This window comes from Caretta caretta, chromosome 15, assembly GCF_965140235.1.
Source record: "Caretta caretta isolate rCarCar2 chromosome 15, rCarCar1.hap1, whole genome shotgun sequence".
Lineage (NCBI taxonomy): Eukaryota > Metazoa > Chordata > Testudines > Cheloniidae > Caretta > Caretta caretta.
Genome location: NC_134220.1, coordinates 25,845,182 through 25,872,903, shown reverse-complemented (window position 1 = coordinate 25,872,903; position 27,722 = coordinate 25,845,182). Strand labels below are relative to the sequence as shown.

General features: G+C 39.7%; 1 protein-coding gene across 1 annotated transcript; it reads right to left on the bottom strand.

The window, feature by feature from the left end:
• Positions 1-608: 608 nt before the first annotated feature.
• VPS37B (VPS37B subunit of ESCRT-I) lies at positions 609-27,722 on the bottom strand. The gene is made up of 4 exons (XM_048820896.2): positions 27,542-27,722; positions 12,125-12,296; positions 10,629-10,711; positions 609-9,077 (listed from the first exon to the last, which is right to left on the bottom strand). The coding sequence occupies exons 1-4, from the start codon at positions 27,644-27,646 to the stop codon at positions 8,574-8,576; spliced, it is 864 nt and encodes a 287-aa protein (XP_048676853.1). The 5' UTR covers positions 27,647-27,722; the 3' UTR covers positions 609-8,573.

Below are 27,722 nucleotides of genomic sequence, written 5' to 3'. Positions count from 1 at the left end.
GAGCCAAAACAGTCGTAGCTACCATGAGAAATGTTTGGCAAAAAGAGTCTAGTTGAGGTAATGGGACCGACACAGCTATAACAACCCTGCATAGAGTAGACTATAACTATTCCTGTCTGAGGCATTGGTTCCTTTCCTTACCTGTGTCTGCAGGATTCAGCACTGGAAGGCAGGCAGAGAGCTATTGCCCCTGGTTTTATTTATTCAAATCATTCACAGAACCCTTCTGCAGGACTGAGCTGTATCCTGAAGCCACACATCAGGGATGAAAGCGAGCCAAGGAAAGACTGAACACATATTCTGAACAGCTTTTGGTTCCTGCAGAACTATCACAAAATTAGATGGATACAATAGAAGTGATTTTGCTTCACGTGTAAGAGGATATTGCACTCTTTCCTCTAATCATCTAAATTATTAATATTTTCACTGGATTAAATTGTAATCCTATTTTTTTTCAGGAAAAAAATAATCACCCAACAAATACTCAAATCATTAAAGGAGAAATTTGCACAAAGCAGAGCCCACTCTATTCATTTACTGAATGTACTCTTGAAACTGTTAACAATTACAGATTGCCAACTCTAAAGAAAAAGTAAACACCAAAGGAATTTGGTTTATCATTTATTGAAATGTACTAGTGGTCTCTTAACCACTAACAATTCCATTCTTATACAGCACAAATAAAACCGTTATAGTATTATTATGTTACATTAGAAACAAATACCACTGTAAGCGTAGTGAGAGTTTAGAGACTCTTTGATTTCCAGCTGCCCCGGTCTGATTTCCCTGTATGAAATGCATACAGATTTTGAAGTAGGGGTTTTGGTGTTAATCTTGTGTGTCATTTGACAAAGCAAGTAACATGTCTAATGCATCAAGCTATACTGAGTACCCTCCACCCCGCCCGGAAGATTTACATCCTTCCTAACCTCTACATTAAAGTGCGCGTGGAGGGGGAGATATTTACATACCAGTTTATTATTTTAATATGCTAAGTAGTGTTGACAGATTAGTCATAATTATAGGGTTCTCAGAACTATGTCAGGTAAGTCCAATACCTCTTAGCTTTCTTCAGTTTCACTCCATCCTGAATTTCATCCTTTAAGGTCTGAGAAATAATACGTAGTGGACTTGTCACACTATGCACAAAAAGGGGAAGGTAGCTCTTCAGTTTCATTGAAGTTTCCAGCATATGTACAAACAGTGCTAATGATTTATTCATAGGAAGAGCAAAGCCAATTAACACAGTGAGTTCCATGATGGAAGTACCTCCAAGGAATAAACACTTTGGCTAACGCAGAACTATAACCACTCACAACTCATCACCATTTGTCTATCCACAGCTCATTTAGCTGAATGTTTATAGAACTACGATAACGTATACAAATGAGATTTGTAAAGAACCCTATGGATAAACATGGCACGTCCATCTTCATCGCTGTGGTACTTTTATCTTTTTTTAAAAACCTCAACTACACAGTACAGGTAAAGTGAACAAGGTCACTGTTTACAAAGTTTCATACAAATGTCAGCAGAAGTAAAAACCATCCAAAACGGGCATTTTAAATGCTACCTACATTCTAAAATCAAGTTACACCTCTCAATTTAAGCTCAGTGCCCACTCTACGTTATAAAGACATTTCCTTAACTTAGATTATTTTTAGGAAGTATTTGCCATTTGTAGCAAAAAAATCACACCACACTGTATATTAAAGAACATTTTGGCAAGTGAATTGAGCCATCCCTTTATATAGGATCCTACTTGCCAATGGTATTTTAATCTCTCTTTCATTATAAAGAGTACAGATTAGTATAGTTCTAAACAGCCTATGTACAACAAACTACTCATTTTTTAACAAAAATAGTTGGGAGCTGTCACATGGGGATAGGCCTGAAATATCACCTGCATCTCTCATCCCACCTAGACAGATTAATATGGTGTCAACTGGGTTTCTGAAAGCAGGATTCAACCTTCCAAAGCTCTCTTCCTCCTCCCGCCTCAAACACTGCTAACTGTCAAGCATATTAGTAACCACAAACCAGTCTGAACACACACTTTATGAAAGAACATTTTCCATGAACAGCTAGAGTTCAGTTACAAGATTGTTACAACTGACTTAATACAAGATTCCTTGACAGTGTATTTTTAAAAAAAAATCAAATCCATCATCTATTGAGGGCAATTAAGCATACAAATAGCAGATACCACCCTTTAATCTTCTAGAGTACTAGCTGAAAAATCTTTTATAAAAAAGGATGCCTTTTAGAGCCCTTAATCAAAGGAGTTAAGCAATGGCCACTGATTTGAAAGGTATGTTCATAGTCTTACTGGCCCAATTGCAAATAGTGATTTTTAAGGCACATCAGCCACATACATATGTGATAACGCATTGTTTTCAGACAGCTAATTGCATCAGCTTAATTTGTATTTAATTTGCACAGTACAGGTTTGTTTTTTTACACAAAGTATCCCTGAATGGTCCTGTCATCGTTATACAAAATTACTTTAAAAAGAGGAAAATTTAACAAGTAAAAATATTTTGGACTATTCTTAATAGAAATTTTTACTTGTATTTTACTTGGACTATTTCTTACTAGAAATAGTTGGGCAATGCCACTCCCCCCCCCATGAAGGTACGTAGATAGTATTCAGTACAAAATTCAGATCAGACCTTCTTATCCCCTCCATCACTGAACCTTTCTTAGCTCAAAATAAATTGGCACTTGCTAAGTGTCCAATCTACCTGGTTGATTTTACTATCCTTTTCAAAATCTGATTAGGGACATATTTACCACACAAACCCCCTAAACTCCCTGTACACAACCTCTTGTGGCCTAGCTCATTTTCACTGCAGCTTTGTGCTTTGCATTCAGATACTACAATTAACATCCAAATGGCATCACCAAAAAAAATTATTTTGAAACATTAGTAGTTCACAATTAACCATGCTTAAAGCGAGCCATAATGGGAACACAATACCAAGAAAAGAGTATGCTATTCTATTTTAAATCATTTACCATCAGCAAGAGTACTGAGACACCATACTTGCAAACATGTTCAGCACACATTGTTTCATAACTTGCTAAGCTTACCAAGTCCCTTCTCATCACTTTCCAGGCTTTCAGGGAGCTGTTCAGATGCCTTTGATCTTCTAGGAGCAGAGTTAGCCCAACAGCCTTCCTTCCAGACTAGAAGCTATTATACTAATGTTAGCATGTAGCAACTACCAAATTCTAGGGGAGAAATAACTAGATGAGTTATGGTTTGTGTAGAGAAAAAGACCATTCGTGATGGAAAATTATTTCAACCACTTCTAAACAGTGGGAGATGGTAGTTTAAAGACCGGTGCCTCTAGATGAGAGATAGAAAAGATTTTGGGCCTTGCATTTTCGTGGGTGTCATTGTTTTAGGCTGCACTGGTGAGAGATCTGGGGTCAAAGGGAGTTTAGAATATGAGCTAGGCTGCCCAGCGGTGGATTAAAAATGTAGGCTTGTGACCTTGGCTCCAGTTTCTTGAATCACCACAATGAAATACAAGCTTCCAAAGTCATGTAAAAATACATTCTAACCCACATACTTAGACAAATTAAGCAAACACACAGTCTGCCCCTACACAGCAAGTGTGGGAGAAAACTGAGATTGGGGTGGGAGGTGTTTTGAACTTTAAATTGATACTAGCAGTTTTCTTTACATAGGACAAAAGAATTGATCATCTAGTACCAAAAGTGGTGAATTTATAATAATTTTGGTGAAAAAGGATATGGAGAGCTGAACAGTGCATACACACAAACTTCTCACGACTGAACATTCATGACAGATCACAACTCCTAGCTGGAAACAGAAGTTCTATAATATCCGCAGGGTTGCCAGTAGCCAATGACATGCTGATCTCAGTTTTAATGGTATTACACCTTTGTTTTATATTTAACACAACCCGAGTTAGGCAACCAATTTGTCTCCCCCCCACCTCCAGGAGTTAACATAAGGCATTTTTCACCATACTGAAAGGCTAAAGGTTACCACCATTTGGACAATAATCTACATAAGAAACATTTGCCCATGCAGAATAAATATCACTTTCAGCTTACCAAACATTTGACAACTTCCTGGATGGCCTATTTGGATCTCAGAGTAAATGCTTTTAACAGACTTCTTTAGAAGTTACATATGAACAGTCTTCAAACGCAGCCATTGTCCCAACTTCCTAGAAAACCAGTGCTCAGGAACTGCAACTTCTTGATTCTGTCTTCCCCCACAGGCCACATCATTTAAAGGCACAGTAAGAAAGCCTTTTATATTCCCAGCTTTCAACATTGCCAGTTTCCTGCAACACAGGGGGAAGTGTGTTCAAATCCTGTCCCTAATCCTTGCACACCCAAGATGCAGCTAACGGAACAATATTATAGAGGAAAGATTTCTTAACCATAGCGGGTGATCAGTCTACTTATGCTCGAGTTTCTGCTTAATACTGCTTTTAAAGTGGCAGATATTTTTGGGGCGTATCCCCAGGTATCTCTTCTGCCCTTCCTATGGCTCAGGTGCGTAAGTAGACTTGGGAGTCTTATTTCTCCATATTTAGATTACAGAGACACCATACTTATTGTGCAAACAAAAGTACTGCACATTGTTTCACAACCTGCTAGGCTTTTAAAATGACCCCTCCATTAGTGCTTTCAGGGCTTATCTAAGGAACTGTTCAGGTGCCAAGAACTTTGACCAATCTGCTGCCTCTGAACTCCTAGGGGGAGGGCTAGCCAAAAGTCCTATTTTTAGACCAAAGGATTTCCTGATAAGATTTCCTAGTAATTGCTAGCAACTACCAAGTGTTAGGAGGAAAACAGCCTGTTGAAAAATCGTGGTTTGGATAGAGAAAAACATTATTTTATGTTCTATATTCTATTATTCTAAAAAGTTCTATTATCACCTTTAGAGGAAGACAGCTCATGAATCATTCCAGCCAAAGAGAAATTACAGAAGCTTCAGGACACTGGGAGATGAGGGACTGAACACAGAAACCCCCAGACAAGAGAGAGAGAGACAGCACGAGACAGACACATTTTGGACTCTGCTTCTATATCATTGATCCAGTTTGGAGTGGGCAGGTTCAGAAGGGATTGCGAATATGAGGTTGTGGTGCTTTAATTGGGCACCAAATGATATAGCTACCAAGGACTGGATTAAGACATAGGCTTGGGCTCAGTATCCTGCCTCCTGGAGTCACATGATGTAAGATTACTCTAAACAGTGACTCTATTTGTATCACAGGGGTTGCCACAACAACCTTTATAAACAACTGATTGGTTGGTCCCCCTGGAGATGGCTTTCCAGGGCAGCGAAACTGTTCTTAAATTATTACTGTTCAACACTAATTACCCACTACAGGTAAAGTGAATAAAGTCATCATTTAAAAGTTGCATACAAAAGGTTAGCAGACGCAAAAACCATTCAAAATGGGCATTTAAAATGCTACCTGCATTCTAAAACCATGTTACACCTCGCCATTTGAACTCCAAGTCCACTTTTATGTTATAAAAATGTTTCCTTAAATCTGATTCTTTTTAGGAAGTATTTGCCATTTGTAGCACACATTTCAAATCAAACCACACTGTATATTAAAGAACATTTTGGCAAGAGAATGGAGCTATCCCCTTATATAAGAGCCAACTTGCCAATAGCATTTTAACAACACTTTCAGTATACACAGTACAGATTTATATGGTTCTAAACATCCTTTCTATAGCACAGTTTACTCTTTACCTCTAACAGGTGTAGTTCGAAACAGTGTCAGCAAGTGGTAGGCATCAAACAGCCCCTGCATCTCTCACCCTACCCAGCCAGATTAGTGTGGTGTAATTTGTGTTTCTGAAAATAAGACTCAAAAAACTTTCCAAAGCTCTCTTCTTCCTCCACCCACCAAACATTGCCATCAAGCAAGCACATAAGTAACTAGAAACCAGTTTGCACATACACCAATACTCATTAATGGCCAAGCATTTTCCATGAACATCTGGAGTTCAGTTTTGAGACTGTTATAACAACTGAAACAGTCAGTCATTGTGACAGTGTCTAAAAACCAAACTAATCATCCACTGAGAGCAATTAAGCATACAAATAGCAGATACTGTCTTAGTCTAAAGTACTAGGTAAAAAAATCTTTCATAAAAGAAAGTGTCCTTACATCAAAAGGGTTAAGCAATGGCCGTTGATTTGAAAGATATGCTAATAATCTAGTAAGAATATTACAATCACAAGTAGTGATCCTAAGGCACATCAGAGACATGCATATGTGATAATGCATTGTTCTCAGATAATTGCATCAAATTAATCTGTATTTAGTTTGCACAATACAGTGGGTTTTTTTTAAACAAAGTATCCCTGAATGATCCTGTTATCACTAAAGGTAGTGAAACCAGACAAATTTAACAAGTAATAAAAAATATTTTGGACTATTTCTCAGTAATACCAATAATGGGCTATACCATTCGAAAAAGAGTTAGGTACATAAAATGCAGTGTAAAGTTCAAAATACCCTTATCTCACCCCACCATAATTTCTGAGGAATTCTTTAACTCAGAAAATAAGTTGGCAATTGATAACCTTAAAAACTACCTGGTTATTTTTACAAAGCTTTAGCAAATCTAATCTGTGAGTGTCTGTTTAGAGTTTTTGTACCCATCTATCAATCTTGTAGCTCTAGAGCTGGCTTTATTATTTCTACAGCAGCTTTATGCTCAGCATTCAGAATGAACGGTTACTATCCAGATCCTAGCACTGGTAGCACAGAACTTATTTTGAAAGACTAACAGTTCACAATTAATCATGCATATACGAAGCCTCAATGGGAACACAATACCAAGAAAAGACACTTTAAAAAATCATGTACCACCACTTGATTACAGAGAGACCATACTTATGCAACCAAATCCACTGCACATTGTTTCACAACTTGCTAGGCTTACAAAATTCCCCCTTTCCAGATTTATGTAGGGGGAGCTATTCAGGTACCAATCTGCAGTCTCTGATCTTCAAATGGGAGAGTTAGCCATGTAGTCCTATTTTCAGACCAAAGGGTTTCCTGTTATGAGATTATTTATTATTAGCAACTACCAAACTTCAGGGGGAAATAACTAATTGGGAGTCAGAGGATTTACACAGAAGGGGGGGGAGGGGGGAGGGCATCAAATAATCTGGTTTTGACCTTTATCAGAAAAAAGGCACTGGAGCCTTCCAGGAGTCACACAATGACACTGAAAGCTAAACTTGTGTAGAGATCCCCCTTCTGCCCCCAAATGGCATGGGAATGGGAGGACAAATTAAGCAAGATGCAAACAGCCATCCTAGAGTGTTTTGACTATTGGAGGGAAGGTTAATTGTACATTTCAGATTAAAAAGAATTTCAAACACTGCAGGACAGAAGATGATGATGTCTAGTGGCAAGGAGTGCCTCTAAATAAGAGAGAGCAGAGAGGTTGAGAATATGTGTTTGTGGACTTTGAATGGGCACCAAATGAGATGACTGCCCAGTGCTGGATTAAGACAAATTTAGGCCTAGCACTTTGGCTTCTAAAATCACAAGACAACGTCAAAAGTTACACTTGTGTAAAAAAAATTGCTTCTCAACCCCATGGCATGGGAAGAACAAATTAAGCAAAAAGTAAACAGCTACCCTAACAGGCAAGGCAGGAAAGTGGGGAAAACAGGAGGAGGCTGGCGAGACTAGGTTCAAGAGGGTGTGGCCGGTGAAGTTTGTACAAAAATTTGAATTGGCACTACGAATAGTTTTCTTTACATGGCTTCCAGGATCAATCATCTAATAGAAAAAGATATTCGGTTACTTATTTCAAAAGACCAGGACTTTCAGGAAATTAACAATGTACAGAAGTGAAAGGTGTGCATATTTATTGTGAAAAACCCAAAGCAACAATAAATTTAGGAGTTAAAAATATTTTAAGAATTAATGGTTTTCAAAATAAGCTACTGAACATTTTCTGATTACCAGGCTCTGAGAACAAAGTTAGTGAACCCAGCCACCAATGTGGAGCCTTGGGTTTATTTCAAAGAATGCAGGTCATTTCCACTGCAGCTTTATGCTTAGCATTTAGATACAATGGTTACCATCCAAATACCAGAACTGACAGCACAGAAAATTCTTTTGAGATATAAATAGCTCACAATTAACCATGCTTAAAATCCAGTCGCAATGAGAACACAATACCACATCAGACAAGTATGCTATTTTCCTTAAAATCATTTACCATTACTGGAGTATTGAGTCTATACTTAGAATGCAAACAAATCCACTGCGTTGCTTCACAACTTGCCAGAGTTACAAAATTCAGCCCCACCATCTTCCTACAAAAAAATAGTTTACATAGTCACTGATTTTAAGAAACAGACAAGAAAAGGATTACATTTACTGAGTGCAATTTCACAACCCCATGTTGCAGCCCAAACTTTGTGTTCCATTGTGCAAAGCACAGAGGTTTGCCATTGCCTATATTAAGTCTCTGGGAGGGAGAGATAAAGAACAAAAATTTAAGCACCAATACATGAGTTAGGCGTACTGATGTATTCACTGTAGGATAAAGCCAGGATGTGGTGGAAGACGAGGTGGTGGTCTTTGGGGCAGTGCTGGAGGGTACTGTGATACAAACTGAGATGGGTATCCTGGCTGTGGCATTTGACCTGCAGATTGAACTCCCACTCGTGGGGGAAGGGGAGGGTATGGAGCTCCTGGATAAGGAAAAGCTGGTCCTGAATCCATTGCTGCAGTAAATGGAGTGGGGAGGCGTCCTGCTGGGACTGATGGAGGAGGTGGGGGTGGTATTCGCCGGGGCAAAACTGCAGGAGGAGTGTTTGCATCTGAAGAGTAGGAAGTTTGAGGTGCTGGTGTTGTCTCAGGTGCTTTTGGCTGAGGCTGCTGCTGAACCTGTGTAAGTCTCTGTCCCTTCAGCACCATCTCCTGGAGTTTCTCGATTTTTACACGTCGTAAGTGAGCCAGTTTACGTTTGCTCTGGTATTCATCAATGAATGAATCCAGGGATACTTCACCATCAAGAAACTTTTCTGCCATATTCTGTCAAACATTGAATAACCCTGTTAGAAAGTAATATGTTCTGAAGGAACCAGAAATAGCTTATATCCTAACAGCATTGTGTCTCCTTTCCTGTCATTTGTTCCAGCTTGGACATGGAAGACGGTATACTTTACAATTCCACGCAATGTTTTTCTCAATTATTTCTCAGATGTATTTGAGTTCATCTCTGTTCAGCTATCATTTTGTACCCAAGTCATGGTAGCAAGAAACATTTAAACCTAGCTCTTGCTTAGCAAGGCTCTCGTGTTTCCCTGACCTCTGGAAACATGTATGAATCACATTCAACAGTCTTCCAGATGGCTGGCCAAACCTGTCATTTTATGATTTAGCACTGTCAACACTGACCAGAAAACCACGTAGAACCCTGCAAGCAAGAACTGGTTCCAGCATCGGTAGAGAGTCAGAGATCAGTATTAAGCCATGTTTTTAGTCTACTCATTCGCACTGCTTGGACAAAGTGAGGCTTTGGTAAATGCTACTTTAATCAAGACAGGCGACAATACATTTCAATATAACCAATTATCATTTGCCCTGAAAATGACTTTTTGAGATTACAAGTCAGTTTTAAAAGGTTTGGTTATTACCCTTAACAAGCAATGTAGTAAAAACAAGCCAATGTCTCACACGCAATTCACAAATAGAGCCAACCACATCAATGCCTCTACAAACTTGAGCACAGTGAGGGGTGACCAGAGACTAGACAGACATGGAAGGATCGTAATGGAATATTCCATTGCTGCTGAGGTGGCTTTCCTCCTACCCTAGAACACTGCGCACTCTGTATCGTCATTACTGATATTACATTTTCAGTTTGAGCAAGACAGAATGGCTCACCTCTGTTTTTCATCTCGCCCAGACTCCAAGAGCGACTGACATTTTGTGTTAGATTAATACATGCACCTGGCAAACAACATTACACCTGGATGTTTATTTAAAGAGTTCTATACAGATATGCTATTAGGTTGAAAACAACCTGAGGGCACATCTACACTATGGGGACTATAGCAACACAGCTACGGCACCTTACCTATGCCAGCGTAACCCCATAGCACAGACAGCCTATAGTGATGGAAGGGGTTTTCCCATCGCTGTAGGAACACCACCTCCCTGAGTGATGGTAGCCTAAGTCAACAGAAGGATTTTTCTGTTCACCTATCTGCATCTACACCAGGGATTAGGTTGACATGGCTACGGAACTCAAGGGTGTGAATTTTTCACACACACCCCCGAGGCCCGTAGCTATGTGCCTATGGCCTGAGCATGCTTTTCACATGCAGCTAGAGAAGAATTATAGTATTTATGTTAAAAATCTTTAAAGTAAGCATGCAATCCTTACTCAGACAAAATAATTCCCAGTGAACTCAACTTGCAAAAGTCTGAAGTGATGGTTTGGGCCCTATTCTTTGAAAATCCCTTAGATCTATGATATCTTTATTTAATAGTATGTTACAACTGTGTCTGTTCGAAGCCTCGTGTAACTGAGATGAGTAGCAGAATCCCTTATTTGCACTACATATGTACTGCCGTTACCTCAGTGTCTTCTTCAATCTTAGCCCCCTCTGTTTGAAGTAGTGCTAATAGTGTCTCCAGGGAAGCATTGCTGGATTGTTTATCTGTAATAATATGAAAAGAATAGTTAATGGAACAGCTGCTATAAGCGATAATTTCGGACTGAAATTATACAGTTCCGGTAAGTATAAGGCTTCTTTTAAAGGCCAAACATACTATTTGATTATTTAGTCTTTGTTCTACTCCAGACAGGAGGATTCTAAGTAGAAAATTTTAATGTGTTTTCTGAGAATTTCATTTAAAAATTACTCACTACAGTAAACTGAAAAAAAATCAAATGAACTTAAGTTGGTAAATGTGTTAAGATAAAATGCTTCATAACGAAGTATGACACAAGAATATATTAAATGCAATATTATATTCAGTCAGTCTGAATTGTCATTGGTTGGACAATCTCAGGAAAAAAAATTGTGGTATTTTTAAACATCAAGTGAAATTTGATCATATTCAGACAAAAGATCAACAGTAGTTAGATATGTATGTTCTTTTAATCATAGAAAGGAATGTGTATTCCAATAATACATGCTCGTCTCTTTAGTTCTTTTTACTAGGTGGCAGAATATGTACTTAATAATTAAGGCTATGTTTTAGTCATGGGTACGTTTAGTAAAAGTCACAGCAGGTCACGAGCTCTGCGCACTGCCTCCACCCAGAGTGCTGGCTTTGCAGCTTCCATTGGCTGGGAACTGTGGCCAATAGGAACTGTGGGGGCGGTATCTGCAGGTGGAGGCCCGTGCCCCAACCCCCTGCCCCCTCCCACACCCAAACTCTGTTGCTGTTGGGGGGAAGGGGGAAGCAGGTGGTGGCCCAAGACTGCCCCAGCAGTGGCCGGTACGACTGGCACAGGGGCTGTGTGAGCTGCTGCTGAGCCAGGCACACAGGCCACTGAAGAAGTCATGGAGGGAATCCGTGACTTCTGTGACAAACTCGCAGCCTTATTAATCATCTCTGAGAACAGTGGTATTTGCCAGATCTACTATCGACTGTGAGCTCGTCAGGGGCAAGGATGATTTTTTTTGTTCTGTGCTTGTAGAGTGCCTAACACAATGAAGTCCAGATCTATGACGAGGGCTCCTAAGTGCTATGGTAGTACACCGGACCCTCACTAGAACGTGGGATTTGGGATCCATGTGCAGGACCACATTAAAATGAAATGCAATTAAAGTAATTAAATTGGGATCTATGGCCGCGACCACATTATATGTGAATTTGCACTATATCAATGCCCGTTCTAGTGAGGGTCCAGTGCACAAATAATAAATAATAATATAGAATGATCTATAATCCAAACATTACTATTTTGACACTTCAGTTCTTTTACACATACAGATACTCTATATGTACACAGCTAAGAATTAGGGACATGCATCAGAAAAGAGTATATCTATCCATATTTTAGAATAATAGAGAAAAGTACAGGAAAATAGGAGACATATAACCACAAGAACATGTTATACCTAGCTTGGTTTTCTTGATCTGATAGGCTTCAAAAAGAACCTGCAGCTCCTGATATTTTTGGGTCAAACTTGCTTTCAGAGTGTCCAATTTTGGTTGGTACAAAAGGTTGCCCTCAGCCAGACTACGGTTGCTGGCAAGAGTCATTTCCTTGCTAAGCTGAACATTTTGGGCCTGCAAAAGAAAGATGTGTAAGGTATAATGGGACAATGATATATTAGATAAATATTGATATATATGCACACAACACAAGACTTCTATAAATTCGACGGAGCAGCAAAATCCAAACTGAGTCATCCTCATCACCACTGAATCAGATCCTAAAACACATGCTGATATTTTTGGACAATGCATAGTAAGCCAAAAAACTAAAGATGGGAAAGACCTATTCGGTCATCTTGTACATCCCTTATTCCAACCATTGTAGATTTGTTTCCTACCATATCTTCTGTGCTCTGTCCAGTCTAGTATGAAAATCCGTTTCAAAAAACTGTGCTTTAGCCTTATGATAAAAAAAGTAACAAAGCAGCTCTAGAAGACACAGGTAAGATGTATATGGCAAGGAGCATATTAGAAATGCCTACAATAGAAAGGACTATTCTGGAAGAGGCACATGAATGCTGGAGACAAACTTAAAAGGAACTGGAGTACTTGTGGCACCTTAGAGACTAACAAATTTATTTGAGCAAAAGCTTCCGTGAGCTACAGCTCACTTCATCGGATGCATTCAGTGGAAAATTCAGTGGGGAGATTTATATACATAGAGAACATGAAATAATGGGTGTTACGATACACACTGTAACCAGAGTGATCACTTAAGGTGAGCTATTGCCAGCAGGACAGCACGGGTGTGTGTGTGTGTGTATGTGTGTGTCTTTTTGTAGTGGTAATCAAGGTGGGCCATTTCCAGCAGTTGACAAGAATTTGCAAACTGGATACAATAAACTTAGGCTTGAATAGAGACTGGGAGTGGATGGGTCATTACACAAAGTAAATGTATTTCCCCATGTTTATTCCCCCTCTCCACCCCCCACTGTTCCTCAGCCGTTCTTGTCAACTGCTGGAAATGGCCCACCTTGATTATCACTACAAAAGGTTTTCCCCTCCCCGCTCTCCTGCTGGTAATAGCTCACCTTAAGTGATCACTCTCATTACAGTTTCAGAGGAACAGCCGTGTTAGTCTGTATTCGCAAAAAGAAAAGGAGTACTTGTGGCACCTTAGAGACTAACCAATTTATTTGAGCATGAGCTTTCGTGAGCTACAGCTCACTTAAGTGAGCTGTAGCTCACGAAAGCTCATGCTCAAATAAATTGGTTAGTCTCTAAGGTGCCACAAGTACTCCTTTTCTCATTACAGTGTGTATGGTAACACCCATTGTTTCATGTTCTCTATGTATATAAATCTCCCCACTGTATTTTCCACTGAATGCATCCGATGAAGTGAGCTGTAGCTCACGAAAGCTTATGCTCAGATAAATTTGTTAGTCTCCAAGGTGCCGCAAGTACTCCTTTTCTTTTTGTGAATACAGACTAACATGGCTGCTACTCTGAAACCTGTTAAAAGGAACTGCACCTCAACTATGGAAATCTCTACCACAGGAAATAAGAGTGGAATAAATCACTTTCAGAATGAAATTAAAGACTCATTTCTTTGATTTTGCTTTCATTTCCTTCACACATAAGCAGAAAACTTATGAAATAGTTGTCTCTGGCACAAAGTGGAAATGATGCAAAAAACATCCCCCTTCTCCTCCCTCCAGTTTAATCCTTCCAGTTGACACATCCTAGTTTGAATGACACTGTACTCAAAGAATGAATGGCCAGTTCTCAAAAAGCAAGAAACAAAGACCACTGTAGGAGATATTCCAAGTTTGCCCAAAAACAGTAATTTTTCAATAAAGTCTTCATGAGACTTTGGGAAATCAGAGCATTGTGGGAAAGGCTGCCTTGGCAGGATTTCAATTTAGACTTCAAAACAAGATTTAGACATCAAAGGGGAAAAATGTAAGAGATTTTATTTCAGCTGTTCAGTCTGAATCAACACCATGGTACTATTTCCCCATGGCCTGCTAGGGGGACTGATTCTCTGAAGCTTGCCTTTATTATTTAATCCAATGAAAGATCTTTACAACTTTCAGTAGTTTGTGTTCTTTGCCTGCTGGACTAACACAGTGTCTACCCTCCTGCACTATGTAGTCTCACAAGAAATTTTATTTATTTCTTCATCCTCTTGTGTCTTTTCATAGGAAGATTTTGCGTGGTAAATTTGGGAGTACAGTGGTACACCAGTGTCCCTTGTGAAATGATCCCCGGTAACATGCCTCAAGGTGCATCACGCCTCACGCAAACACTGTAGGCAATTCAGGGCTAAGGCTCTATCAGCCTACGTCTGCTCTCCAACAGCTTTCAGCATTATGCTCCTCCTAGGGCCTGCCTCTGTGACCCCTCCTCCAACCACCACAGAACTGTGAGCTAGTCGCCCTACAGCATGAGGAGAAGAGCATTAGCAGATTCACCACACTGCACTTTGTTGACTAATCAATGCTCTAGGTGACTCTCCACACTATCAATGTGCTCCCTGATTAAATTCAAATGAACAATGATTAATTCCTCCCTCAAAAATCTCCAATCAGCTTTATACTAGAGAGAGTTGCACACTTTGTTACTTCTATAGGCTAAGTGTGAGCGCACTGCAAACACCAGGAGCTCCTTGCATCTCTGCATTCTCCCCACCCGACAAGTGACCTGTGTGCCACGCTCCTATCCCTTCTGTTTCAGACCCCCCTGCAGCCTTCACTCCCCCTCCCTCATACCACGGGATCTGTGTGCCCCAGCTGTCCCCTCCCTATGACAGGGGCTCTGTCTCCCCTCATTCACTCCACCAGATCACAGGTGCTCTGTCTCTCCCCATTCTCCATTCCCCCACCATGCCAGGAGCCCAATAAAGATAGATTTAATAAGCAAATTACAACTTCCACTTCTGTTACCTAAAAGGTCTAAATATATTAGCCCCCATTAGTGTCTGCGTTCCTAAAATGTTTGGTTAAGTCAAAACTGCCAAAAACTCTTTCTGCATACATGACTTCTGGTTTCCCTTCTCCTTGAATTAAATTCAATTGTAATTCACTGTCCCCAGAGTGACCTTATTACTGAATTATTTTTTTAATTATGCAAGTTTTTCCATTTTGTTTATTGTTCTCTCCCTAACCCTCCCTGTGTTATCAGTTTTACTCCTTAATATTTCCGCCTTGTCCACCCCCATCTGTTTATTTTAGCTGCTGCTTCCTTCCTCTCATCTGCCTTTTATATAGACTCTGTGCCAACGTCTGCCCATTTCCTAGTTTAACATTTAATTCTCCAATATGCCAGTGTGCACGCAGATTAAAACTTGGTATTTTTGATTAAATTGGTAGAGGGACTAAATCTTTCAAGACCAACAAATACAATGCCAATGTTTTGTAAGGTGCTTTAGACACACCTACATGTAGTATTTTGTGCAGTCATGTTATACAGAGATAGACAGATACTTTTAACAGTCAGGCCAAAGGACTCCTTCCAGTACAGAATGTCAATGACTACTAAGAACATGTCATGCCCAGCACCAAGACCAAAACCACCTTTTATCATTAAAAAAACAGATTATACCAATATTATTCACGGATAGTAGTACCTTAATTAAGATGAATCCCATTTAATTCAGTAAGGACGCTTGTGGAGTACACTACTACTAAACATTAGAAAGGATGGAAGAATCTGGCCCACAGTACTTCGCATTTATATACCACTTTCTATCTTCAAAGCATTGTCTATATGTTAATGAATCCTCAGAAACATCTCTGAAGTTGGTATGTATGTATGAAATTCCCTATTTCTGAGCCGGGAAAGCTGGGAGTTCAAGTGACCTGTTCCATGCCACAGAGGGAGTGAGGATCAGAAGCCAAGTGTTCCTAGCTTCTAGTCCTGTGCTCAGACTGCATCAAAATAAAAATAATGTTTATTTGCAAAGTACTAAGGGCAGTGTCAACAATATCTTCAGAAGTAATGGTTACCTTTTGAAAGGTTCTGAATTGTGTGTAATGCTTTAATCTGCCAACTTCAAACACGGCTTAATGCTATATTTAAAATGCATATCGTCCTTAGTACTTGAGGTATAGTAAGAGCTTTATTTTGCCTTTGTTTTTTGTACTCCTCTACCTGACCCATCTCATCCACTCAGCATACCAGTAAGTCAACAGTGATATGGATCCAAAACTCAAGTTATTTCTTTCAATTTAGGACAAACTGAATTTGCTATTTTGTTTTACTTTCACAGGATTTTCCCCAGAATAAAGGGCAGCATGAACCAACCACATATTTTCAACCTCATTCACTCCTACCCAAATCCAATGCTATAAAGACTGTCTAATATTTCATGGTTGCTCCCATTTGTTCGTCCTCATCTTGCCATCTAAAGCACTGAAAAAAACTCCTGCAATGGTCTGTCATTCTTAAAAGCTTGAAAATAAGTTCTCTCCCGCAATTTTGCCAGATTCCATTTGCTCAACATCATTCCACCCTCTTTGCCCTTCCCTGGGTTTTGAATAGAACTGAAAAAACCATGCCTGTTCATAGTTAACAACCTAATTTATACATCACCAGCTTCCCATCAACACATCTACCATCAGCACAACTTTTAACAGCTTAGATATCTGCTGAAGAAACAGGAGATGCACATTGTATATACAGGGACCAAAAAAAAAATCTAAAATGCTTCTGTCCCTCACCTCACCAATGGAATATTAGACAAAGGCTTTCCCCATCACACCAATTTACAATCAAATCTAAGGACTATAGATCTGTAAGGGTGGCTATAATTCTCAATTTATGAGTGGACTCTGATCTTCCTCAGGTTGGTCGAGCTGTTAAATACATATAACATAGCTAAGCAACACCTAGTGGGATAAAGGAGACAAAAATCTACAAATAGCTGAGAAGTGTAAACACCAGGAGGAAAAGGGATTATTTAATGTAATAAAGGGTGTAAAATTAGGAAAAGGAAAAAACTTAGAAGGGAAGAAAACCTTCTTAGTGAGAGGAGATGTGAAACGGTTTCTCAAGGAGTAGAGGCTCCATCTTTGGCATGTTTAACACTAGACAAAACTATAGTAAATGTACAAAAGGAAACAAACTGGTTTTGACACGCAGATGACAGACTGGATAACCTAACAGGTCTTTTCTAGCTCTATTCTATGATTTCATTACCTGAGCCTCACAGGCTGCCCTACCACTGTTGTGTAATGAAGGAATATTCCCTATTTCAAAACCTGCCCCATTCCCAACAACTGACACACAAGCCAATTAAAGTAACAGTAGTTTGGCAATTCAGTCAATTGACCAGTCAAATATTCCAACAACAGCACTCTGATGTAGGTGGCGGACTCCATTTCTGATTGCATCATGGTGTCATTGTTTCATCTTTTAGAGCTTCATTTCATTGTGCTTCATATTTTTCTGAGTTAAAATAACACGTTAAGTAACTTGGTTTTTGTGATTAGGCAGAAATATCTGAAGTTAAGCCTACTGGAGAACAAAAGTCTTCCTCGTTTTTGTCACTGTTCTCATAAATTAGTACTTTAAAATATTTGACCAATAATTTTTGGACAGGTCAAGTGCCCAACCCTGCAATAGCCTTTAAGTTACCTTGGAGAACACATTTAAATTATTATTGCTGGGAGGAAGCATGGTCGGGAGGAAGGAGTCGGGTGACAGAGCTGGAGGGCCCCCAGTTCTAATCCTGGCTTTGGAACCGATTCACTTAGAATATGTCTACACAGCCAATGGCAACAAGTTCCCGAGCCCAGGTCGACAGACTCAGACTTCCAGGGCTCACGCTATAGTGCTAAAAATAGCTATGAAAACATTGGGGCTTGGCCTTGAGGTCTGAAGTCCAGGGAGAGGGCTGGCTTCAGAGCCTAAGCTGCAAGTTAAAAGTGCATTTTTTAGAGCAATAGCATGAGCCCCAAGAGCTTGAGTCAGTCAACCTGGGCTTGGAGGCTTGATGCTCTGGGCTGCCACTGGCTGTGTAGATGTACCCTGCGTGGCAACCTTAATTTTGTCCACCTCCAAAGAATGTAAAGTAAGTTAAACAATTTTACAATTAAGATTAAAAACATGGTTTTGGTCAAAATATTGCAATTTTGTTATTTAAGGTTATTTTATTTAATTCAGAAGAAACAGATTCAAGAACTGCATTGTTCAGCATTATAAAAAATCAGGCCTCCAATATTACAATTAAGCTGTGAATGTTCTAAACTAACAACAGAACACTCATCTTCTTCCAATTAGTCTTCACAATTAAGCTTTGTCTACACTAGAAAGGGTTTGCCAATATAGCTGTACTAGAAAAGTCTCCTAGATGGAGACAGTTATTGCCGCTACAGCTTATACTAGTTCCTCAAACAAAATAAGCTATACTACGCCCAGACTAGAACTTTTGGGGCATAAGTAGTATGTGTGATTTTTCCACACCCATAACGGACATAGGTAAGCCAGCAAAACTCAAGTATAGACCAAGCCTTAGTAAATCTAGATATGAACTCTAAACCAAAAACTGTCTCAAGCAATCTCCATCAGATTCCTTTCCAGCCAGCAGGGAGGAATGCTTTTTTCAGCTACTTGTATGTGAGCCTTCCCTCTGAGACTTGCTCAGAAGAGATCAAATCTGGAAATTAAAACACAAACTACAAGCATTAGTTTTCAAGTACATAATCCAAGTATAGACAAATAGTTAAATTCAAATGAAACAAACCAGCAGGTACTTGAGTACCTTAATGAAAGTTAGATAAAAATTTCAACATGCAATTTGAAACACAGACGCAGAGCACTGGTCAGAATTGGTAACAAGACAGTGCCACCTTAGAGGGGGGATCTAAACTCATCTTTCTAATTTAACTACTTGAGCTTTCACCAAAACCCACTGAATGTTCAATGCAACAATACTGAGCTAATCAGAAGAGGGACCTAATGACAGAGGGATTGCTTAATGCTGAGTGGGTCATTCTGAAACTAAATATATATAATTAAAAAGGCAAAAGACTATGCGGCAAGAAATTGAAACTATGGTCACACATACCTAGGCATATATTTTTTAAGAGAGCAAAACCCTGATTTTGCTGCCTTGCCAAAGAAGCTTGTTCAACACTTAAAAACACTGGTTTACATAAGAGATTCTCCAAGACTCATTTGTGTGGCGCAATGGTGGTCAGTTACTGTGTAGTTTAGTTTTAGAATGTGTGTTCCTAAGGGAACAATTCCAAACCAGCTACCTATTGTAATGCAAGGTCTGAATGAGACTAACCCCAACTAGCCACAAAGTCTGGCAAATCCTACCATAATTATAATCTTGCATTGGCAGGCAATGCAGTAAATACACTGTCAGCATTTCCATTAAAAATCCTTATTTTAAGTGAATTATAAATTCACAAAAAAATGTTCCAAGTTGCATCCCTTAACCTGCTTTAGATTTAACTCTCACACACACTAATTTCAGGCTTCCCTTCCCAACCCCACATACCCTAATACACCCACCTTTTGTCCTCTCTTTTCTTTTGCCACTGTTGTATAAACACAAAAGAAAACAGCCAAAATAAGAAGCTATGTTAAGACAGTGCTAAGTCTTCCTTAAAGCAGGACAGCAAATTTTTAATATTTGATTAGTAACATATTCTTACAGTAATTGTTTAAATGGTCAAGGAATTTTAGTGTCTGGAAATTTGGTTAAAACTTGGTTAAAAGGCAGTGTTTATACATACACAACGGTTCCTTGTGTTTTAAGTATGTTAGAAAACAAGAGATGCTTATCAAATAGGTATGTAGATTAAACTGTGTAAAAGAAAATTGCCCAAATGTGACAATTTCTTATTTGAAAATTATTTTTATTGCAACATACTTAACCTTAGATGCAAGGAGGTTCTGTCTACACTGGAGACATTTAGCAAAGTAACTCCCATTCTGCTACCTCCAGACCTGATATCACTGGTAGGAGATCTGGTGTAGACAAAACTCTAGCTGCTGCTGGCATTTTATTACCAGAGGGAAATTTTTGCAAAAATTCTTTAGTATAAACACAGGGAGTATTTCAGAAAAGCAAGAGCAAAGTTTGTACTTATGAACAAGTTGGTAGTCCACATTTCTAAGATACATGTTGGTACTTTGGCAGGTTTGCTTTATTTTTACAAACTGAAGTCCATTGAACCAGCACTGAATACCAGTTCTGCACCCTCTGTCTTTTCATAATACCAGTGTTTCAGTGCATGAGTACACTTGGGACTTGTGGCATAAAGTGAAACTGGTATGATCATAGTTTTACTTGCTCTAAAATGCTGCACGTGCAGCATACTGCAAGACTAACCATTATTACTCTCACTTTTCAAATTTGAACCTAAAAGATGAGGACTTTCCTCAATAGTTTTTCCTCCTCATTTTGTATCCCCCACTACTTTCACATCTACTAAGTGGAGTTCCAGAGAGTCTAGCTTTAGATAATCTACTGAAAGCAACAAATTAATATGTTCCTCTGAGTCCATGCTAAACAAAAACCCTTTGTCATGTATTCATTGTCAGGTGGAGGAAAAATGTTAACTTAAATTTACGCACTGAAATACATCACTGAAGTGCTTTTTTATTAAACTTGTTGATTAAGTTAATAGAAGGAGGCACATTTTCCCTTAACATCAGACTCAGATTTTATACTCTGCACATACTGTATTTAAAGCTACAACACCCCCCTCTTTTTGTGCACTCAAAACCCTTGTTCCAAAAGATTGAATATATTAGATTTTAGGGTCTTGTGGGAAAGGCAGACTGAAGCCGTCTCCCTCAGCTTCTACACATTACAACATTTATTCACTTTGTTTCAGTGGTAGTGTATGAACTCTATCATGTAGCACAGAATCCAAGCATTCACTCAAATACGTAGGATGGGATGAGATGCATGGATCAAAAACCTATAACAGCAGAGTCTGGCTGATTCAGTCCAAGTTCTTAATATTTAACATTTACACTGCTCCTGCACTGCGGGGCCAACCAGGTCAGGAACCTATTGGGCTAGGTGCTGTAGAAATAGATAATAAATGGCAGTACCTGTCCCATAGAACTAAATCATCAGGTTATTGTGGATATTTAGCATAAATTTTCTCTGGGTTGTTTTTGACATCTTATTTAGATTTAGTACTGATTTATTTATAGTATATGGAACTATCCCAAAATATACCAATTTGAGTTTAAACTTTGATACCTCTCTCTCCAAAATTGCAAAGATTAGCTGTTGAAGAAACAGTGAGGCCATCTGATCTCCTGCCTCCTGTCTTTCAGGGTGGTATATTAAGGCCCAAGTTCTGCCGAAAGAGCAGTAACAGCAGCCTGAAGATATGAACCGGAAGGATGGCATTGTTGGTTAAGGCCCTGGACTAGAACTCAAGAGACCCAGGCTCAATTCCTGGCTCTGTCACTGACTTCCTGGGTGACCAAGAACAAATTACATAAACCCATCATTCCTTATGCATAGAGTGGGGATAACTACCTCATTGGAGTGTTGCAGGAGTTAAAATATATGTAAGACAATATTATGGCAATGAGCACCGTAAAGCAGACTATAAATAAGTGCAGAAGCACGCCAGTCTTCCCTCCTGGCTAGTGTTTCGATGATCTGACGACAGTGGTAGAAATATCTGCTGCCAGTCTTCACTAGTGCTTCCACTGGCACAACTGCACTGATGACAGTACAGTGAAGAGCAGTACAAAGTCTTCAGGGCAAGTACACTATCTTATTTGTCTGTGATGCAACCAGCACATTTTGGGGTACACTATAACTGAATGAGAAAATTTATGAACTGCCTGTTAGCAGTTCTATAAACAAAACCCAGAACAAAAGAGAAAACTATTTTACTTAGCAACTGATAAACAGATTAACAGAAGCTGAAACCATTATTGTATTTGTGGACATTTTAATCCACTTTGCTTGAGCTTGTTGGTAGATTAATTTATGAATTTCAGGGGGGAAAAACATTATATAGTTATGAGAATTGGAACAGATTTACATACTATGTATATTTTAAAATTAGGAACAAAATGTACGGCAACAATGCAAGAGGTCAACCATCAGAGTGATGCTCAACAAACGTGGAGGGATGGATCAATCCTGGAACAGTAAAAGAGAGAACTAGAACAGAGGAGGAAAGGGTTCAGCCTTCTTACATAATAGCCTTTATAAGAGAGTCCATCAGTGTTGGTGAGTTATATGTACACTATAAAATTGGATGGTTTATAAAATATGTATTTATAATTAGAGCTGTTGATTAATGCAATTAACTCACGTGATTAACTCAAAAAAATTAATTGCGATTTTAAAAATTAATCTTGCGATGCCAGCTACAACAGTGCCATGAGAATACCTGTTCTCACTTTCAGGTGACGTAAACAAGAAGCGGGCAGCATTATCTCCTGCAAATGTAACCAAACTTGTTTGTTTGAGCGATTGGCTAGACAAGAAGTAGGACTAAGTGGACTTGTAGGCTCTAAAATTTTACATTGTTTTATTTTTGAATGCAGTTTTTTGGTACATAATTCTACATTCGCAAGTTCAACTTTCATGATAAAGAGACTGTACTACAGTACTTGTATTAGGTGAACTGAAAAATACTCTCTTGTTTTTTTACCGTTGTGACAAAGTCAGGCTGGACGACTGCAAGAGTGTCTGGGAAGGCAGACATATTAGCCCTATAATGTTAAAGGCCCTCTTCCATATAAACTGAGAAGGGGTTACCTCAGGTCAATTAGGAACACCTGGATCCAGTTAAGGGCTGCCTGAGACCTTTTAAAACCAGGAGGGAGAGAGAGACAGACAAGCTGCTACCAGGCTAGTGGCAGCAGGGAAGTAGCTTCTCCAGGAGGGGAGGCTGTGCTCCTCCCCATAGGGGAAGCAGACAAGCCTGAGTGCCTGCCCAGGGAAGGACTGACATCCCGGGACAGGCTGCAGGGCGACACCCAGCCCCATTGAGGAGGCAGGGGAAGGTATCACCCTTTGTTTGTATGTGTATGGGACCATTCCGCTTTTTTCTGGTGGAGGATCACCCCGTAGGCCTACCCAGGAAATACAGCCGGGGGAGAGACCAACACTGCCCAGAATGGGGTTGGGCTGATTTACCCTAGGCCTGTCATCACCAGAGGGGGAAGTTCTTGGTCTGGCGAGACGAAGGAGGTGCCTTGCCACACAGTGCAAATATTTATAATGGAAAATAAATATAAAATGAACACTGTACCCTTTGTATTCTGTGTTGTAACTGAAATCAGTATATTTGAAAAAGAAGAAAACATCCAAAAATATTTAAATAAATGGTATTCTATTATTAACAGTGCAATTAATCACACGATTGAGATTAATTTTTTTAATTGCTTGACAGCCCTCTTGATAACATGTAATTCACCTTTCAAAATAAGACCTTTAATAAAGTTTAAATTATTTATTTTCTTGTGGTAACTATAATTACATTAAAGATGACAATATACAGGGCAGTAATTATGGTATAAAGAAAACATTTTTACATCAGAAGAAAGCACAAAACAGTAATTTGTGCTTGTTAGATGTAGGCAATTTATTAACTTGACTCTTAAGAAAAAATAATCTGTAGTTGTAGGCATATTTAATTCCTAACATTGTAACTAAGTTTCATGTTGGCCAATCAGTACATAACCACATACACAATGTGGTTTTAGAACAGGATTACAGGTTTCAGAGTAGCAGCCGTGTTAGTCTGTATCCGCAAAAAGAAAAAGAGTGCTTGTGGCACCTTAGAGATTAACAAATTTATTTGAGCATATGCTTTTGTGAGCTACAGCTCACTTCATCGGATGCATGTCATGCAATAAATTTGTTAGTCTCTAAGGTGCCACAAGTAAAACAGGATTAGGGATCCAAGAAATCTGGGCATCTATTTACTTGGTTTAAGCTTGAGTTTTTAATCACCAGTTCTTTTCAAGCAGCTTTTGAGAAAAAGACTACACTTGAAAACTTTCCTGTGCTTACTGCTGTACTTTGAAGTCATGGGGATGATGAGGAAATTACATTTTTGGCTTCTTGATTTTACATATTTAAATGCATAGACAGTGTATGCTTTTGCCAGTTGTATTTTGTAACATTTTAAAGAACTGCAGAGTTCAATATCATGATGGTTCACTGTTACTAATGTATAGTTCCAACACATGTACCAAGGGAAAAATCCATATTCACATGGAACCTGAGAAGGTTTCTGGATCTTCTATTACTCAGATCACACATATACTGCCATTAGCTGCTCAACTCAGTTCAGAATCTGTCACACTGAGATTCTCTGATTTATGTAAACACAGTACTATTATTCCACAAAGATTAATACTGTAGATTTCTTATGTACTAAAAGATTAAACCCAAAGGCTTATAAAATTCAGAAGAACTTTAACAGATTAGGAGCCCAGTTAGAAAATTGGCTTCCTTCCTCATTCTAACAGATAAGATGTTCTCTGTTCAAGTGTTAAAAGCCTACAGGCTTCAAAAACAACCTTACAAAGGATATGTCTACACTGCCCACATTACAGCACGGCCACATTCCCTTTAATATAGAGGCTGGTTAATTTTAGCTTTCAGAAAAAAATCCAAAAGGCTTCCCAAATCTTTCTCCTTGTTGTGAGCAAAATATTGTTCTATGATGAGCTGGGTTCTTCTTACAATAAGGACAACAAAGGATTTGTCAATTGTGAAATAACTAGCTCCAGTCAATTTTGCCAGTGAAAAAACTAAGTGACCTCAAAATTATGTCCCTGGAAGCATGACTTATGAGCATGCTCAATTAAAATTATTCCTTGTAGGGACTTGGGGCTTAACCCAGCACCATGATGTATATGAATGGATCCCACCTGGTCTCCTCATGGGTACAGGGGTCCACTCATGTGCACAACATTGCTGGATCAGGACTCTGTATTGCAAACGCAATTATACTCAAAAAAGTTTAAGTAAATAACTGGAGGAAGACAAATTTTACCAGAACACTAGAAAACTTTAAACAAACAATATGATAGCTGGCACACAGTTAAATCCAAATTATTAAAATTTGTGATTTCACCATTTTTAGGACTGCACTGAGAACAGAGAAGGGACATCTCACAGCACTCATTAGTAAGAGTTAACCACTCCAGAATTGGGCAAATATGTTTTTAATTGAAGGGACTCTGGTAAAGCCTCTACACACACAATTAAAAAAAGGACTATACTATAGCAGACAGTAACATAGTTGTGTTTTGGCCCAACACTGAATACCTTCAAACCTAGCCACACATTCCATACACCACAAAATATTCCCTCAGGCCTGAGGAACTTTACTCTACAATTTAAAACGTTTCTCTTGCCAACTAAAGAGGAAAACCATAGGATCAACTTTAGAATACCATCTAGTTCTACAGACTGAAAAGGGTTTCTACCATTTTTATCTCATGCTAGTCTCCCACAACACACATCCAGTTTTGACTTGTACATCCTGAAAAAAATTACACACCCTATGGGCCAGATCCTCAACTGGCATAGATTGTCAGATTCCACTGAAAGGTGCAACACCAATTTATGCCATCTGAGAATCTGGCCCATTATCTCAGACTGAAGAATAACCCTGTTGAATTCACTTCACATTTAGTAACAGGATTTCATTAGACTGTCAATGTTCTCATATGATCTATTACAATCTCTAAGTTCTCTGCACACCCAAGTTATTACAGCAATAAAGCTAATAAATAAATACTGTTTCTTTAACATTAAACTGACTGGCAAACCCACAGGAGAAAGGAAATTCACTTATGTCTGGCACTCCCCAAATCACCTACTTATTTCCATATTTCGCATTTTGCAATATGTAATGCAACAGGTAATCACAAAAGGGTGCACTACAGTATTTATTTCAGACTCATCTTTGAACATGTTTCAATTTGTGTTACTTCCTTAACACAATGATATAACAAGACTCAGTGTCAGCCCCGTATGATTGCATAAGGATAAGTGCATAAGGATATGAGTTCATGCAGATAAACTAAGAAAAACTTTAAGTTGTTTTCTTTAAAGCAGATCTCCCAACTGCCACCAACTTTCCTCCCATGGCTTTACACTGCATTTAAAAAAGCACTACCCTAATTCTAGCGAGGAACACAATGGTCTCTGGTACATCTATGCTTCTTTAATAATTTTATGTACGAAGAGGCTCTCTCTCATAATTGAAACATCTGTGAAATTTTGAGGGAGGACCTGTGATCTTGTAAAACTGAATTAGCCTTATATCAGACTACAGCATACAGTATTCACACAGATATTAACAATTAACAGACACTAATTTTAAGAGTATAGCCAGTCCAAATTTACTAAGGATCTAATACACTAACAAAAGAAATATGTAACAAGCAGCATCAAAACTCAACTAATTTTTTCTTCTGCATTCAGCATACACACAGCGCCACATGGAATTCTCTTTCCTGTCAGCTTGAAAAAACAGTTGCTCTTAGACTGAGAGCATAAACATGTTTTATTCTAGAGCACAATTTTTTTATGCCCAAGGCACAAAAACCATGGAAACAAGAGGTGTATTAATGGAAAGACTGATACAATCTCAGCTACAGTGGTGTCTCTATAGTTGAGTACAGTGATCTGTTCAGTACTTTCCACATTTCAAACCCATAGCCTAGGCTGGCTTTGCGCTTTATGTACTAGCCAGGAAGAACAGAGCAGAAACGCTCCCTTGTAGACAACCAACAAACAAAAGAGAATATGATAGGGAACAGAAAAGAGTCAACACCCAGAGGTACCTTCTTTGATCTGCTGTTGGGACACAGCAACTCAAATAAAGAGGAAAAAGGTCACCGGCTTTTAAGTGAAAATGGCGGGGGGCGGGGAGCTACACCCAAGACTGGAAGCTGTGACCCCAGGAGCTCATCACATTTACCAAGTTATAATGGAGAGCACCAAATGCAAAGGGGAGGTGGGACCCCGCAATCCCTGGGTCGGGGAGAGGGGCAGTAGGTTTCTTTAACCTGCCCCATCAATCACTCTCCTTGGTGGAGGAGCCTAACCCTACCCCCCCCCAAATCAACCAGGAGCCAGAGTGAGCGCAGGGAGCTCCGAGCCGGTCGGGGGGGGGGAGTCACTATCTCCCCTCGGCTGCGGGGAGGCCCGGGGCAGACGCCCCCCAACAGGCGGGATTTCCTGGCGACAGGACGAGAAGTGGCCCGAAAAGGGCCCCACCCCCACCCCGCACCAGGCCCGCGCCCCCCACCATCACGTCCCTTCCGCCCGCCCCACCCCCGCAGTGTCAGCCCCCCCAAGCCGGCTCGCGCCCACTGCCCCGGGCCCGTCGCCCCAGCGCCCCGCTCACCTCGTCCATCCCCAGGGCCATGCCCTGCAGCTGCTCCTCGTCCTCCAGCAGCTCGTTGAGCTGACACAGGGTCAGACCCTCCAGGAGCCGCGTGTCCACCGCCATCCCGGCCGCGCCGCTCCGAGCCGCCGCCTGCTCCGCCCGGGCCCTGCTCCGGCAGCCGCCACCAAACCGGAAGTGC

Bases quoted from the DNA above. Each gene is read 5' to 3' on its own strand.
- VPS37B (XM_048820896.2), bottom strand. From the start codon at position 27,646: ATGGCGGTGGACACGCGGCTCCTGGAGGGTCTGACCCTGTGTCAGCTC. The intron at 12,297-27,541 runs GTGAGCGGGGCG...TTTCTTTTGCAG, and splicing joins TGGCCCTGGGGATGGACGAG to GCCCAAAATGTTCAGCTTAG. The intron at 9,078-10,628 runs GTAACGGCAGTA...AATGTTTGACAG, and splicing joins AGATTGAAGAAGACACTGAG to AATATGGCAGAAAAGTTTCT.